Consider the following 18,152-nt stretch of genomic DNA (forward strand, 5'->3'; position numbering starts at 1 on the left):
ATAAGAGTTAAATGAATGATAATTTATTCTTAAAAATTTTAATGTTGTTATTGTTGAGAGTTTAGCCAATGTGAGTTTGTGAAAATAGTCTCACATTGGATAGGAATGTGGTGACTTGAGCATCCTATCACCTTAAGATTTTGGGTGGATAAGTGGTGTGTCTCCCATAAAGGTGTGTTGCTCAAAAGAAAAAGTGCCAAAAAATTGAATGCTCCTCGCTCGACCCTCCCCCGATTGTTGCGCTAACAAATGGTTCAGAGCCTGGTTTCAAGAAAGGGACCGACTTACTTGTATCGAAAAGTACCCCACATGGTCATGGGTAAGTGTCCCACATGTGGGTAAAAGAGTGTCTCGTTGAAGTGAGTCAACAGTGGTACAAAGTGTATGTGGAAGAAAGAGCTTCTACTGGAGGGGGAGCATTGTGGACTCACACTTGAGGGGGAGTGTTGAGAGTATAGCAAGTGTGAGTTTGTGAAAATAGTCTCACATTGGATAGGAATGTGGTGAATCATTTATAAGTGGGAGAACTCACTCACCTATCACCTTAAGGTTTTGGGTGGACAAGTGGTGTGTCTTCCACAAAGGTGTGTTAATCAAAAGAAAAAGTACTAAAAAAATTGAATACTCCTCGCTCGAACTCACCGATTGTTGCGCTAACGGTTATATGTCAAATGTCTAACAATCAAATTAAAAACTTTATGTAAACTAAAAACTTTTGCCAACTCATAGTGCTCTAGGTTATAAACCCATTATTTTTGGTGGTGAGATTCTAACAAAAAAAACAAATTCAATAAATCCTAATTTCCTAGTTCTAGTAATACTCTTGTAATAAAATCATTCCTTCACATCAAACAACACTTACTTGCCATTCAATTCAAACTCCCTTTAAAATTTCCACCTAAAAAGGGGTTAGTTGAAAGGAACAATAGTTGCTTCCAAATCCACACACAACACTAAGAAACCAGGATGCTGTTCTTGTTCTAGATTCATTTCTGAAGAAAAACACAACATCAATACAACACAAACATGGCTTCTTCACACCCCAACAATGTTGGAATTCTCGCTATGGATATTTATTTCCCTCCCACTTGTGTTCAACAGGTATTACCTACTTATCATGCACTTTTCTCTTCATTTCTTAGATCACTAACAAAAAAATGTAATATTTTTAAATGGGTTGGTTAAAGTTGTGATTTTTATCTTTGTTTTATTTTAAAGTTGTGATTTTATGTTCAATTTTCATATTTTCATTTGTGGGTTTAAAAAATTGGTTTTTTTTTTCTTCATATGGGTGGTTGAATTTGTGATTTTTTTATGTTTGTTTGATTTAAATTTGTGATTTTCATTTTTCAGTCTCGTTTTGCTTTTTTCATTTGTGGGGTATAAAAAAATTTGTTTTTTCTTACGGGGATTGGTTGAAATTGTGATTTTTATGTTTTTTTATGTTAAAGTTGAATTTGTGATTTTTATGTTTGTTTCATGTGTGGTGTTGTGTGATTTTTGTAGGAAGCTTTGGAGGCTCATGATGGTGTGAGCAAAGGGAAATACACTATTGGGCTTGGACAAGATTGCATGGCATTTTGTACTGAGGTTGAAGATGTTATCTCAATGAGGTTACTTTAATTTCAATTTTGCAGAATCATTTTATAATTTTGAATGCTTTTCATCTTTTAATCAACGATTTGATTATAGTTTACTAGGCACTGACAGTGTAAAATAATCTTACACCGTCAGCCAATAAGAAACTATCAATTATGCCATGTCAAAAACTAAGTTAAAAATATCTCCATGATTTGGTGGAATACAAGATGCTCATTGGATGTCAGTGTAAAACTATTTTATACTGTCGATGCATCTTGTATTTTCTCTTGATTATAACATTAATGGTTCTTCCAAAAAATAAGAAGAATTGAAGCTAGCTTTTGTTTGGATTTGTTTGATGCAGCTGTAATGGTTTTGTTGCAGTTATTCTGTTAACATTTGTTTTCTCGAAATTTACAGCATGACTGTTGTTAGTTCACTTCTTGAAAAGTATAATATTGATCCAAAGAAAATCGGTCGCTTGGAGGTAGGAAGTGAAACTGTCATTGACAAAAGCAAATCCATCAAGACCTTCCTGATGCAAGTTTTTGAGGTATGCCGTTCTTAGTTTTTGTAATCTCCAACTTTTTGCTTAAAGATATTTTAGTTGGTTATGTTAGTTTCTAGGGTTTGAACTGAGAACTAGTTGTTACGTTAGCATTTTCTCCTTTATCAGAGTTCGAACCCGATTCCTTTAACAACCCTTAGTTCAAACCAGTTGATATAGACCAATCCCTGCAAACCTTCTAGTTAGAACTGTCATGATGAAAAAGGACTATGTGATGCCAAAGAAGAAGTAGGAAAAGAATATTCATCTCAAAAGGATCTAGAAGAATGTTGTTATGATGATTTGTTCCAAATCCGTTATTAGTCATTACACTATCTCGAAGCATGTGATGTATAGGCAGTAGTTCCTGAATTTGCGCTAATTCTGTTGAGGTTATCACCTATATTTGTACTTGCCTTGAATTGAATAAAGCAGATGAACATTGATTGAAGTTGAGCACAGTATAGCTCTGTAACTTCTCTATCAGTAGAACTATACACTACAATCTCCCGGTACCTTAGTAAAAGCTATGAAGCACGGACACACATCTACACTAACAGGTCCACGCCGATAATTCAATGTAATCGTATGAAGTCATGCAGTCTGATCAGATTACAGTTCTGATTTAAAGTAGTTTAATTAAAAAGAAAAGTCTGTTTTAAATCAGAACCGTCTGATCTTAATCAGACTCTGCATGCAATCCAGAGCCGTCCAAAGAGTGTCTGTGTTTCATAGCTTTTATCCTTCTTTTATTGTTTTTAGTTGCTAAGAAGTGGCATTGTAATATTGAACTCTTGTACTGCAAACACCAATTGTATTTCTTTTACTCAATTAGTGAAATACAATTTATAGAGTTCCATAATTTCCTTTGTGTGCATTTGCGCACTGTTACAAACTCTTTCAGCGTCACTCAGACAGACATGACACAGACACAGACACGACACAAACACTGACACGTCGACACCGATAGTAATTTGAGAAAAGGACATAATTCAATGTAATTATAAGCGTGGTGTCGTGTCAGTTGTGTCTGGCAACGGGACACGCTTAATCTGAAGAGTGTTTGTGCTTCATAGAGTATAATAATGCCGTTAATTCATCAAATGTGTATTGTATTCTTTATTTAATCATTTAATCCTATCGTTTGTGTTCTTGCATATTTGAGGCAGAAGTAACAAAAGAGATGATATCTGTTGTAGGATTTTTTAATATCCTTCCAATATATTGTTTTCTAAACTTATGGATGAGATAAATTTAGTAGCATATAAAGTAAAGAAAATTGTCATGTTCTTATTATGGCTTATCTTATGTTAACTAATGTATATTGTAATAATCAGGACAGTGGTAATACCGATATTGAAGGTGTTGATTCAACAAATGCTTGCTATGGTGGAACTGCAGCTTTGTTCAATTGTGCGAATTGGGTTGAGAGTAGTTCATGGGATGGACGCTATGGACTTGTCGTGTGTACAGACAGTGCGGTATGGCCTTCTACGAAACAAAAATCTTTCATATTTTGAGTGGCACATTTGATTATTTCACACAAATTAAGGAGAAAACTATAAAAGAAAAAAAATAGAATAACAATTTTACCAAATTAACCTTATAAAGTATTGGTATATTCACCAGTATCGTAAATGCAAATTGGATGATATTGACTAAGAAGTGATGCATACATTTTTGAAACTTTTCTCTCAATTACCAAATTAACCTTATAACATTCTTCTTGTTAAAAAAAAAAACCTTATAACATTCTTGTTTCAGGTATATGCTGAAGGACCTGCTCGTCCTACTGGAGGAGCAGCCGCAATTGCCATGCTTGTTGGGCCCGATGCTCCTATTGCTTTTGAAAGCAAACTCCGGGGAAGTCACATGTCTCATGCTTATGATTTTTACAAGCCAAATCTTGCAAGTGAATACCCGGTAATGCTTTTTCCCCTTCTCTCTATTCATTTTATTTGAGTTTATTTACTGACGTAAACACTTGAAAGACTATTTGGGAGAGCGCTATAACATTTTATGACATGTTCATGAGTTGTTTTCAGCTTATTTCCGCAAGCTCTCCAAGATAGTTTACAAAACATCTTGTAGCTTATACAAACACTTTATTTTTTATTTTTGTTGCTGAAATAGCTAATACATAACCATTTATATGATAAGTGTTTAAGTTATAAACACTTAATTAAACTATATCCAAATAGGGCCTTATTATCCCGGTTAAGATATTTCCAAATTTCATTGTAATTGAAAATTTACTAGAAAAACTCTTTAAATGCATTATGATTAAATACAATGGTGGGAACCTTGTATACTGTGGTCCATTCTTTATCTGGGTTACTACTAGTAGGGTCCTTTACCTTTACGCACCGTCTTCCCCCATTATATTTTGATCATAATGTATATATGCAACCATGATTCCTTTTACTTTATGCCAATGTTTATTAGTATTCTATATCTTCAATGGCTCTGATATTTTCACCTAAATTGTATTTCGAGCTAGTACTCGGGTTTCACAAAAAACTTCGATATCTGGTTTACACTGAGCATTAGTAATGAAGCACATGCGAAAATGTACTGGTGCAAACGCAAACACTTGTGTCTACATGATAAGTGATGTCCAAAATTTAGGATATTGCGACACAGATACACACACAAAATTATATTGATTTCTCATTTGTAAAATATCTTAATTGAGAAAAAATTATTATATATCCATTATTCCATAGAAAAAAACTACTTAAACTCTCTAAACCAAGATCATGAACTATTGATCTTATGTCTTTTACCTTCAATTCATCCATCTACCACAAGAATGCTTAAAAAGATCTAATCAATTTAAGGCCTTTAACCTCCTAGTTGATCAACGTCATTAAAAAAATTAACTTTTTTGTACTAGCAATGTCCCTTTTCATATCTAGCCAAATGAAAGTACCATCTAAGTAGTAGAGTCATGTCCTTAACATGTTGGAGCTGAAAAAGATACATTTTTATTTACTGACATTGGAATAAACTGTTTGACGTGTGTCGGACATCGACACAGATGTGACTCTAGGACACACCTTCAATCGAAACTTTAGGTTCTATATGGAACATGACTGTTATGCTTAAGTGCTTGTTGATTCTTTCTACCAACCAGTCTACTAAGTATTTAGCGTACATTTGTTGATCTTTGACCTTTTCCTGCTGTAGGTTGTTGACGGAAAACTCTCGCAAACTTGTTATCTCATGGCACTTGATTCTTGTTATCGAGTATTTTGTGAGAAGTAAGTATAGACATTAAACACAACTGAAAAACTCTTTCTGAATTTTTATTGTTTTCATGTTCCATTTTTGCATTTACAGATACGAAAAACTGGAGGGGAGGCATTTTTCAATGTCAGATTCTGATTATTTTGTTTTTCATTCTCCATATAACAAGGTAATCACATGATTCATTTTGTAGTCATGCTGTAATCAATTCTTTGTACGCAGACTTTGGTAAATTAAAAGCACCGATGTCATAACGGTAACTGCTTTCTTGATGTATTGCAGCTTGTGCAGAAAAGTTTTGGTCGGCTATACTTCAATGATTTCCTGAGAAATCCAAGGTTTTTAGATCTTCTGCTTAATCCATATCTTACATTCAATGTACTGTTTATCCAAGATATATAAAGCCTTTAATCCTTGTTAGAACTCTTTTCTTTGCTTGTTATACTGTACCAGTTTTGTTGACGAAGTTTCAAGGCAAACTTTAGCACCTTATGCATCCTTATCTGGTGATGAAAGCTATCAAAGTCGTGATCTTGAAAAGGTAGCTAATCTTGTTTTGTTTGAGTTGAGTCATGCTAATAGACTAGAATGACTTCTGGAAATGGAACACAGTGTGTTGTTTGGTTTTACGGTGACGAAAATTGATTTCGATCGAAAGTGAGTATTAGGTAAAATGATTTATGTTTGAGTTGAACGATAAATTTGTGTAAACAATTAAAATCATGTTTGGAGGCAGAAGCTACAAATTCTAGCTTCAAGATAGAATTAATTCTAGAGGCAAAATCAATTCTAATCGAGAACCACTAAACATACTAAAATCAATTTACGTCTTCTGATCCAAACATGAACTTATATGGTCACCGTCATTGTTATTTTACAGGCAAACCAACAAGCAGCAAAAGATACATATGAGGCAAAGGTACAGCCAAGCACATTAATCCCAAAGCAAGTTGGAAACATGTACACTGCATCTCTATATGCAGCATTTATATCTCTCCTTCACAATAAGCACGACTCGCTGGTAAGGTTTTTTACTTGTGTTTTTTATATATTTAACCTCCCTTATCAACATTGATTAATTCTAAATTTCTCATTAGGATTGTCTTTAAATGTGTAGGTAGGTAAAAGGGTAGTCATGTTCTCATATGGAAGTGGATTAACTTCTACGATGTTCTCTTTCCACCTTCAAGATGGTCAACATCCGTTTAATTTGTCGAACATTGTAACAGTATTGAATGTTTCTGGCAAGTTGAAGCAAAGAGTTGAGGTATGCATCTTTAACCACCAAGTTTTCTGGCCATACCAATACCATATTCTACTTCAAACTTAAATTTAGGCGATTGAATTTGTAGTGTTTGGTAAAATTAGTGGTTGGAGTAGTTTATAAGTATGAAATGACATAAAAAAGATATGTTTAATTAATATTTAATTTTTTTCAAGTAAGATGGCAAGGTAAAATTGGACGAAAAAAATGATAAGCTATAAACTCATAAGCTACTCGAAGTAGCATTTGAAAAATAAGCTATAAGCTCTTTTTGAAAAATGTTTATCAAACAGGTCTTTTTTGGTCATATGAGCTTATAAGCTATAAGCTACAAGCTCAAAATATGGTCTTACCAAACAGAGCCTTAAACAAATAAGTACATGCATTTGGTCCAAATGTGAACTGGATACATGTACTTTTTTGCTTATATATAAGTCCAGAAGGAGTGTGAAACTAGGCATATAGGGCAATGTCTTAGTGTACGTGATGGAGTTAAAGTGCATGATGCATCTTTTATTTTAACTGTTACAATGATGCACGGACATGACGCGTATCCGATACACCTATAAAAAATACATAATACACAGACACACACACACACATTATAATTAAAAAATCGAAATTTAAAACACAACATATAGTGACACAAAGTATATTTTCAGTAGGGGTGTTCACTGGTCCAAGTTACCCAATCCAACCTGCATTTTACCTAATCATGTTCAAGTCCGGGTTCAATTCGAACCAGCCTGTTCAAACCCGAAGTTGTTTGGTTCGGGCAATGGGTTTGTGATGCAATGCATTCTATGTAGTTCTGGTTAACACATTTGCATTGCATTGCATTCATTGTCGAACATTTGCATTGCATTTTTGTGGACACAACCGACTCAACTCAGTGGTTCGCAAGTTGGTTTAGGTTGGGTGAACGGGTCATTAGATATAACTTTTAAACCCACAAAAATATATAGTTAAATGACATTTTATTTTATGCAACAAATTTTAAAACTTTGACTAAATTTTAGGAGTACTATTTAAAATTTAAACACTTGAATTTACATGAAACACTTCAAGTATACAATCAAAATTTTAACACATATTTAATATGTATTTCACAATATTTTTTTCATACAAGCATCTACTTTCTCTGTTTTTTTTTATATTATTTTCTGTCACCTTATTTTGTATTTTTCTATCTCTTCTCACATTAATTTGTACCATTTATCTTGAAATATCATTTCTTAGTACTAATCAATTAAGACCTTAACAATCATCCCCTTTCCAAACATCATTATTAAGTATTGACAAAATCTACTTTCTTTTGTTGCAGTTACCTCCCGAAAAATTTGTCGAAAACACAAAAATCATGGAGCACCATTACGGAGGAAAGGACTTCATAACTGGCCAAGACTGTAACTACTTACTTCCGGGCACATTCTATCTCACCAAAGTTGATTCCCTGTATAGGCGATTTTACGCCAAGAAGGACGCCGCCACTAGTACGTGACATTTCGACATAAGATGATACCTGATATCTTTCAAATTTAAATTCAAATTAAAAAATATATATTTTGTTTTGGTTCACCTTTCTGTATTTGATGCCTCATAGTCATTTAATTCAGCTTAATGTTTATACGAATGTCTTTTATTATTGGCCAAGTCTACCATGCACAAGCTCTTTATGTTGTGCATGGTGCACAAGTTGTCATTTATATTATAACAAATACAAATTTTTTAAAATCCACCGTTGGATTAAAAGTTTATATCATATAGATCATCTATAAAAATTTTATGGTTTCCGCGAACCGAAGTTTTTTGTAAAGACAAAATTGGAAAATTGGGGGTATAAAAGAATCACGAAGGGTCGGGAGAGAACATATGATATATATGATATATTTCAATCATAGAAATAAACCACCTATTTCTGGATTTAAAGTTTCCAACAATTATTTCTAGGGAAAGTTCAATATATTCCTTTTCCTCCCCTACATTTTACTTTTCTTTTCCATCCCTTTTCCTAGAGAAGACAAAGTACTAATCTAATAAATCTTATTGAGGCGTATGTGCCTATGCTTTAACCATGTTACATATATACCATAAAAAATGGATGTGGATATTCCTTAACCTCCCCTACATTTTTTTTTCTCTATAATATTTTTTGACTAAAAATTGGATGTTGATATTTTATTAATACGAGTTTTTATTTGTTTTCTTGTTAAGTAAATTACGCCTAGTCATATCCAACGATAAACTCATTCAAGTGGTAAAAGATGGTAAATTCTAATATGGATCACTTCATCAAGTGGTTCATGGTTGGCCAGTCATGAATAACATTATAAAGAATACGAATTTTACAAAATCCACCGTTTGATCGAAAATTTATATCCTATAGATCATCCATAGAAAAATTGAAAATAATTTGATATGTTATTGAGACACATCAAGATTAACGGTTTATTAAATAACGTAAATTTTGATGGGCCTCAATAACATATCAAATGATTTTCAAAAAATTTTAAAAAATTTATGGATGATCTATACGATATAAACTTTCAATCCAACAGTGAATTTTGTAAGATTCATATTCGGTAGATCACTTGTCCACGGTGGACCACTTGTGAAGGTGGTCCATCATAGCATTAGCCGGTAAAAGATATGGACTCTTGTTGGGAGGGCCATCATTTTTTTAAGGGACATTAGTTACGGCAATGAAAATTTCATACGTATAACATGTTATACAAAAAACAAAAGAGATTAAATGTTAGAGGGCAGGGGGTGTTAAGAGTCTTGCATTGAAATAGATATAGTTGGACAATGTGCTCAAAAGGATGGAAGCAGGGCCAACTCCGACTATTTGGAGGTCCGGTTGAACATTAAAAATGGACCTCTAATAAAAAAGAATTGTCATCTATTTAAATTGTAAATAACATAACAAATACATCAAAAATCATTATTCTTATTATATATAACATAAAAAAGAGTCAATCTAATCAAGGATTAAATTTGATGCAAAAATTAAAATGACCTAGTGGTTGAGTTTGTGAATGAGTTCAACATGTAATAGTTTCAATTCTTAAATTTTCCAAAAAAAAATGACAATGTAGGATTTGTTGAAGCAATGACCTTGCACAAAATTATTTTATGAACAATCTATTGATACACATATATTATTTTATGAACATTGATAATATATAACTATTATTATAGGGCCTCAAACTTAATCTATGGATACTCATGTGATATTTATAAATATTAACAATATATAACCAGTAGCGGAGCCAGGGGTGGCCAGGCAGGGCCATGGCCCACCCCAAAATCACTGGAAATTACTAAAATACCCATGATGTTTTAATAAAATTACACAAAGATACTATATAATATTATCACGCGCAATATATTAACATTTCCTACAAACAGCTTAGCGGCTAGTGTGTGGCTAAGGGACAATGAGGATGCTGGTTCAACACCTCCAACCAGCCTTTTTACTCCTTTTCCTGTTTTATTTTTTAAAAAAATTGCTTTTTTTCTGTTTTAATTTTTAACAAAATCAATTTTAACAAGTAGCATAAGTATTTGAATCAGGTAACCTTGAGCAGCATAATAATAATGATACATGCCTTTAAAAACATTTGCTTTTCATATATATACACTTGATCTTTAAGATATTTAATTAAATTTTTGATAATTAGTTTTATGCTTATTATAACTTAAATTTTTATATACAAAATAAGTTTTGTATTTGGTGGTTTCCTCTAAAAAAATAAAATAAAATTAGTGGCCCATCCGAGCTTCTTTTCCTGGCTCCGCCACTGTATATAACTATTATTATAGGTCAAAATTTTTTGAACCAAGTCTCTGAAATTTTGAGGCCCGATGTCGTCGCACACTCCACACTTGTGTGGAGGCCGGGCCTGGATTGAAGTGTCGTCTAAGGTTCGTTGGTTAGGAGGATATGTCGTCTTCTTCATATGGATTGAGAGGTGATTGTGCAATATTCATACCGAATGAGTAATCATTGTGAGGATGCGTTAACAAATATTGAGTGTTCCTTAAATGAAACAACCAGTTCTTCGAAGATTCCTATGCAAATAAGTCACGTATTGTAATATCTTTCTTTTCAAGCATTTCACCCTATTTAGAATAAAAAATAAGTTTTCACCTTACTAGCCATTTTGTGAGATTAAGTTCAACCCAACTAAATCTCTATGATAACTTGTCTTTATAGCAAGAAAAATCAAGAAATATAAGAATGAATCCTTTTGAAATCATTCTCGTTATACGATCAAATTAAAAGATATAAAATATCATCAAATGAATTGAAGATTAATCTCATTATGAATCTATGTCGAAGAATCTATAGGATATATTTGGTGAATTTTTTTTCTCCCAACCGAATTATTATCATACGCATAAAATTAGAAATTGAACTTTTCAAGGTGGATTTTGAGAAAGCATATGATTCGGTGGATTGGGGCTATCTGGATAAGGTTATGGAGCGAATGATGTTCCCAACTTTGTGGCGGAAGTGGATCAGAGATTGTGTGGGTACGGCGACAGCGTCTATTCTTGTCAATGGCAGCCCAACTGATGAGTTTTCTATTGAGCGAGGACTTAGACAAGGAGATCCTTTATCTCCGTTCCTTTTTCTTTTGGCTGCTGAGGGTTTGAATGTGTTGATGGAGTCATTGGTAGCGCGTAACTTATTTGAGGGGTATAGAATAGGGGAAACTAATACTATTTCGGTGTCCCATCTTCAATTCGCTGATGATACTTTGCTACTTGGGGGGAAGAGTTGGGGTAACGTACGGGCATTGCGAGCTGCTCTAGTGTTGTTTGAGACTATGTCTGGTTTGAAGGTTAATTTTAACAAAAGTATGCTGGTGGGGGTGAATATTCCTGACTCCTGGTTAGGCGAAGCTGCGTCTGCTCTGTGTTGTAAAGTGGGAAACATTCCTTTCATTTATTTGGGGCTTCCTATAGGGGGTGATTCGAGGCGTCTGAGCTTTTGGGAACCAGTGTTGGATCGTTTAAAAACTCGATTATCTGGGTGGAAGAGTCGTTTTCTTTCTGTTGGTGGTCGTTTGGTTTTGCTAAAGTCTGTCTTGACATCTCTACCTGTCTATGCTCTCTCCTTTTTCAAAGCTCCTTCAGGTATCATTTCCTCTATTGAATCTCTTTTCATTAAATTTTTTTGGGGTGGGGGTGAGGATATTAGGAAAATCGCATGGATTAATTGGAAAACTATCTGTTTACGTAAGGAGTATGGCGGTTTGGGGGTTAGACAGTTGAGGGAGTTTAACTTGGCACTTTTAGGTAAATGGTGTTGGAGGATGTTAGTTGATCGAGAGGGGTTGTGGTTTAGGGTGTTGACAGCTCGGTATGGGGTGGAGGGAGGGAGGTTGCGAGATGGAGGCCGAAGAAGGTCATCGTGGTGGCGAGAGATAGCGAGGATTAGGGAGGGTGTTGGTGAGTTAGGAGGGAGATGGCTTCGATACTCTCTTTTGGACAGATCCCTGGTTGGATGAGACTCCTTTGTGCGAGCGATTTGATCGTCTTTACGTCTTGTCAGAGACCAAGTCGTTTACGGTGGCCGAGATGTTCACTCTGGGTTGGGGGTTAGATGGGGCAGCGTGGGTGTGGCGGAGGCAGTTGAGGGCTTGGGAGGAGGAGATGTTGGGGGAGTGTCAGACTTTACTTTCTAACATTTCATTGCAGGCACATATTACAGACAGGTGGCAGTGGCAGCCAGATCCTGATACAGGCTTCAATGTTCGGGGAGCTTATGAGCTTTTGACTACCCTTGATTCGGTTACTATAGATGATGCGGAGCACCTCATTTGGCATTCTCAGGTCCCTTTGAAGGTATCCATCTGTGCGTGGCGCTTATTGCGGGACAGGTTGCCTACAAAGTCAAACCTGATTTCTCGAGGCATTCTGTCTTCTGCAGCACAGTTATGCATTTCTGGATGTGGGGAGGCAGAGTCAGCTTATCACTTATTCATCTCATGCAGCTGTTTTGGTTCCCTTTGGGCTTTAGTGTGCACTTGGATTGGCATCCCATCGACGAGTTCTACTTCTATCCGGGATCATTTCGTTCAGTTCACTTATTCAGCTGGTGGATCTCGAGCACGTCGGTCTTTTTTGCAGCTTGTTTGGCTCGCTAGCGTGTGGGTTATTTAGACAGAAAGAAATCACAGATTGTTTACAGGCTCAATTAGTACTCCTCTTCAGATGATGGACAAGATCAAGCTTTTTTCCTATAGGTGGTTGAAGACGACGAGTGTTACTCTAGTTTCAAACTACCATAGTTGGTGGTCTAGTCCCTTGTTATGTTTGAGTCTTGTATGATTTTGATTGTGTATTTCTTTCTTGGTCTCACTGTAAACTTTGGTAGTCTATCTTTGCACACCTTGTGCTGAGGATGCTGTTTTGTTCATATTTATATATATATATATATATATATATATATATATATCATTTTAGCGTTTTCAAATAAAAAAAAAAAAAAAAAATTGAACTTCTGATAATTTTAGATCAAAAACTATTACCACTTATACTACTTATGATGTAGTGTAATAATTTTTTTTGGTACAAAGCGCAATAATTTTTTATAACTATTGAACAATGAATAGTAATAATTGTCTGCTGGTCAGACTTAATTTAAGATACAATGAAAAAAAATGTGCTAAGTCAAAGTCAGTAACTTCCTCTCTTTTATTATATGCCCCACTATTATATGTCTCTTTCAATTAAGATAAAACAATAATAATTTTGTTTAGGTAATTACATCAATAGGGAATGGAACACTCTGCAAATGTTTCATTTTCTTTCCCATACTCAATAATGCTTTTGCTTTAAAGACTCAGAAATTTGAAAGTTGAAACAACAACTTATTATATACAGCCAGACAATATTATTAGATACATATGTGTTCTATCATAATCTTTGTGCTATGTAATAATGTAAATATAAATGTGTCCTGTTTTTGTTCCCCATGGTTTACCCCATTAAGTCCCTATACCTAACTTTTAATTAAATTGTTTTATAGTATAGTCATAACATACGCTCCTCCAATTTCCCTACCTTGTCATGTTGTTATTTGTACACTTATAGGAAGCTAGTTTCTACTTAATTGGTTGACCAAGAGATATTAATTTTCTTCTGATTATGGTCTAGCATATCTTTAGGCTCTGGATCGATGAAATATAATGGAATGGAGGGGAGCAGAATAGGGTGGAGTGGAATAGAATGGAGCAAAATGAAATAAATCTTCCATTTTATTGTTTGAATATTTTAAAAAGGAGAAGACCAAAATTAAAGGTAAGTGGTGGTATGTGATGAAATCCATTCTATCATATTTCATTCAATTCCATTATTATTTTACAAATCTAAACAATGAAACATATATTTTATATAGTAAATTAGTAAATTATTTTCTTATTATATTTTTCTGGTTTCTAACCCAACTGATACTGACTATAAAAATTTGAATTACAGAGACAAGATAAGATAAATTTTAGAATTAACTTATCACATCTTGTTGTCTGGCCAAATATTCAATCGAGGCATGATATGATACAATTATCATTTTTTTTCCTTTTATGGTGTATATTTATGGTGTTTTCTATTTTACAATTTATTTCTATTGATAAAATAAATAAGTTCAAATGTTTTAAAACATTATTTTTAGAAATTTTGTTTCCTAATTAATTTTTTTTGGCTTAAATGCAGTTTTTTCATCCATTTTACGAAATGCACAATTTTGATCCCCCTATTTTTGTTTTGGCCAAATTTGGTCGTCTATTTTGTAAAATTTAGACATTTGGTTCCTCTCATCATTTAACCTTCAATTTTGATGAATTTAAACATTTTTTAAATGACATGATACATGATACATGTTTATGTGGTTGCCACGTCAAATTAAACATTATTATTTCTTAAATTAAAAATATGATTATAAAAAACTAGATTGTATTTTAAGAAATAATCATGTTTTTAATTTAAGAAATAATAAAATTTAATTTAAATATTAAATTAAAAAAATTAGATATGAGGTGGTACCACATAAGCATGTATCATGTGTCATGTAATTTAAGGAATGCCACCTCAACTATCTAAAATTTTCAAAATAGGGAGAGCAAAATTGCACAAAATAAAATAGGGGGACCTTGACCAAAATAAAAAATTAGAAATAGGAGGACCAAAATTGCACATTTTGTAAAATAGGAGGACAAAATAAATGCATTTAAGTATATATATATATATATATATATATATATATATATATATATATATATATATATATATATATATATTTGAATTCTCTCTAATTAACTTCAATTTTCTCTCCCATAATTAGCATGGAAAATCTATGACTAATATGTCATTCCAACCATTGATGTACGATTTAGGATCCTCTCCATGTTTCCTCTTCATTACTATAATTTTTTATAGAGTTTAATGGATATGTACTGTCAGTGTAAATTAATTTTACACAGACATTCAATAGGAATCAAACATTTCTCCATGTCATACAATTATAGTGGGGTATAGTGAGATGATTTGATGGAATACACGATTGGTATTAATTGACAGTGTAAAATTAGTTTACATTGTCTGTGCATATATATTTTTCTCATTTTGATAAGTTTTAAAATATATATTAAATATTTTTGTAAAAAAAAATTAAATATTTGGACCCACTAAATATGACATAATTGTATTTATATTTCTAAAACTTTAATAATGGCAAAAAATAATTCACCAAAAAAATAAATAATAATAATGACAAAAAATTGAGAGATAAACAAATGGAGAGGATCTTGATTCCTTAGATACCTGATAAAAATTTAGCAAGTGTACTAAATAGTCGTCAAGTAATAAAATCAAAGTTCGTATCCACAGGGATTGTTTCAATCTCGACAAAATAATTAAATTAATTTAGGATTAATAATTAAAATGCAAAGGGGGGAGTTTAACTTGGTTTGGATTTTTATCATAAACTTAGAAATAACTTGGGATTCAAATTGAATGAAAGAAAAACGATTGATCCTTTTGGTTCATCTAATTACTACTTCTCTTGGTAATTTCATGTATGATTACAAATTTACTCAATTTAGTTTCACGATTAGATTAAATCAAAAATGATTATGCCCAATGTCTTGGTAACATAATCCTCTCCCTTGATCATCGATTCCTAATGTCTTAGATAATCTATGATCAATTGAGGATTACCAACTTTAATCTATAAAATCTCAATTAACAATCCGAAATGTCTTAAGTGAAAGTTAATCGATCAATTATTCCTAGATCGATGATTCATTCCTATCGTCATAGTAAAACAAACCATTAAAATCATCATATAAGTCGCGAATTTATACAAAGCATTAAGCACAAGGAAAAATCAAAGAAACTAACTTCGTAATTCATTGATCATATCAAATGATAATCACATGGTTCAAGATAAAATTGAAATTAGAATCCCCTAAGGACCAATCATGAGAATTTAGCTAGACATCATACTAAAGAAACAATGAAATAAAGATAAAACCATGTAATAGTGTGCAGGCTTGGTATGCGAGCTGCTTGTTTCAATTCATTCCTGATGCGTTCGTGATGTCCCGCTCCTGCTTGTTGCTCCCCGTGATCGGTGATCCTCCCTCCTTATATATGTGTTGTTACCTTTTTCTTAAAAACCCAAAGAAACCTAATGGTTTCTATTATTTTTCTCTCGGGTCAACAACAACAACTTAAGGCCCACGTGCTTTTTTTTTTTACTTGGCAATCCGATGCTTTCTTTTCTATTAAGACCAACTCTACACTTAATATTATTAGGATACTTTTTACTTCTAGACAATTGATCAATAATTTCACTCAATCATCAACCTGTTTAAGTGAACAAAGAAAATAAGAACTACATAAAATATCATATTAATAGAGAAAAATATATAATTGACTTAATAAATAAATAAAAACACAAGTTATTAAAAATGACTTTAAATTAAATACTAAACCAATAAAATTTAATTAAAACTTAATTAAAAAGACTCTAAAATAGCGACTGATGAGGATTCATCACAACCCCAAACTTGAACTGTTACTTGTCCTCAAGGAACACATTTATCAAATGAACGATCACAAAGGGTTGACAACTTCCTTACACTACTTCAAATACAATCAACTCGGAACTTCCTCTAAGCACCTCAATGATCAAACCTTCAATGCAATTTCTCTTCACAATGACTTCAATAGAGACAAACTCAAATAATAATTCACAATATTTGACCAAGCTCAATAATCACTTCACACACTCACTTTCTCTCAACTGTTTAATCGGGTGATCACTCAATCAACACAAACTAAACTATTCTACCATAGGCTTGCAAGAATTCTAGCAATCAATCGATAAGCAAATGAAATACACACTTTTGAGGTCTTAAAGGATATAACTTGGCTTAGGTAAAGGTGGATGTTTTTGGGAAGTAAGCTAAAAACTTGGAGTCAAGGACATACCCAATTTCGCAGAATTTTCAACACACATATTCCATTTTTCAAAAATATACTAGAGAACAACTTATTTCCACTTATTTTTCAATCTAAACACATATAAACATCAGACAACCGCAAACTATTTTTCATTCATTTTCTCAACAATCAACAACATTGCTCTTCTTATTTTTCTTTTGCGAAGAGGTTAATCACAATTATGTTTTCAAACATTTAATACACTTTTTTACCTCTTGACTTTCTCTCTTTTTTTTTTCTTTCACACATTTGTCTTTCTTTTGCTTTTATCAATCTTTCAATACAAAACATTTCTTTTCCTCTCAACCACGCCAGGCTCAGATGCCAGTGACTTCATGATTCAATTTTTTTTTCAAGCTGCGCCAGGCACAGTTAGCAGCAACATTCTCCAGTATATATCCACCCCAACTTAATTGGTTGCCAGTTCCAAAAGCAACCCCAAACTTAAGCATTTGCAATATGTATCAATCAATGAAAATCAACTTAACTCCAAGAAAATGTTTTTTTTTTTTTTTTTTTTTTTATAAAATAGGGGTTAAGTGATCAATCAACAAATAAATGTAAGGCTCAAGGGGGCTAAGCAAATGATATAAGCATGTAAGGGTAGGCTACAAAGGCTCAAGGTACCAACCAAAGTTGCCTCAGTGTGTAATCATTGCAATCAATCAATTAAAAGAACACAAGCAAATTCTAGAGAATAAGTAAAGTAGTGGACTCACAAAGCGAGAAACAATCCAAGTGTTCAGGCTCAAAATCTCACAGTTTAAACGGCCGGATTATCGAACGGTCAAAATTGTGAATTTTCCTCAGCTTGTCTTTCAATCCATCAATCGCAAAAATCCGTTGCACTGCAAGAAATTTCCCGTCAGATGCTCAAATTAAAGACCAAGATAATTGTATGTAGAAGTGAATGAAAAGATGGTGTCAAACAAATGAGACTTTCCAAAAGATAAAGGTGCTCATTAAAAACAAAGTAAAATGTGCAAGTGATCA

General features: G+C 33.2%; 1 protein-coding gene across 1 annotated transcript; it reads left to right on the forward strand.

Moving 5' to 3' along the window:
* Positions 1-640: 640 nt before the first annotated feature.
* LOC123908693 (hydroxymethylglutaryl-CoA synthase-like) lies at positions 641-8,256 on the forward strand. The gene is made up of 12 exons (XM_045959405.1): positions 641-1,101; positions 1,507-1,613; positions 2,002-2,134; positions 3,466-3,609; positions 3,893-4,051; positions 5,318-5,391; positions 5,471-5,546; positions 5,660-5,715; positions 5,831-5,918; positions 6,258-6,398; positions 6,495-6,644; positions 7,966-8,256. Exons 1-12 carry the CDS (start codon positions 1,027-1,029, stop codon positions 8,140-8,142), a joined length of 1,380 nt encoding a protein of 459 aa, XP_045815361.1. The 5' UTR covers positions 641-1,026; the 3' UTR covers positions 8,143-8,256.
* The last annotated feature ends 9,896 nt before the right edge of the window (positions 8,257-18,152 follow it).

Source organism: Trifolium pratense, linkage group LG2, assembly GCF_020283565.1.
Source record: "Trifolium pratense cultivar HEN17-A07 linkage group LG2, ARS_RC_1.1, whole genome shotgun sequence".
Classification (NCBI taxonomy): Eukaryota; Viridiplantae; Streptophyta; class Magnoliopsida; order Fabales; family Fabaceae; genus Trifolium; species Trifolium pratense.

What these genes read in the sequence shown, in the direction of transcription:
- LOC123908693 (XM_045959405.1), top strand. Translation starts at nt 1,027, where the DNA reads ATGGCTTCTTCACACCCCAACAATGTTGGAATTCTCGCTATGGATATT. An exon ending in GAAGATGTTATCTCAATGAG is followed by an intron (nt 1,614 to 2,001) that starts GTTACTTTAATT and finishes CGAAATTTACAG; the next exon opens with CATGACTGTTGTTAGTTCAC. An exon ending in TCGTGTGTACAGACAGTGCG is followed by an intron (nt 3,610 to 3,892) that starts GTATGGCCTTCT and finishes TTCTTGTTTCAG; the next exon opens with GTATATGCTGAAGGACCTGC.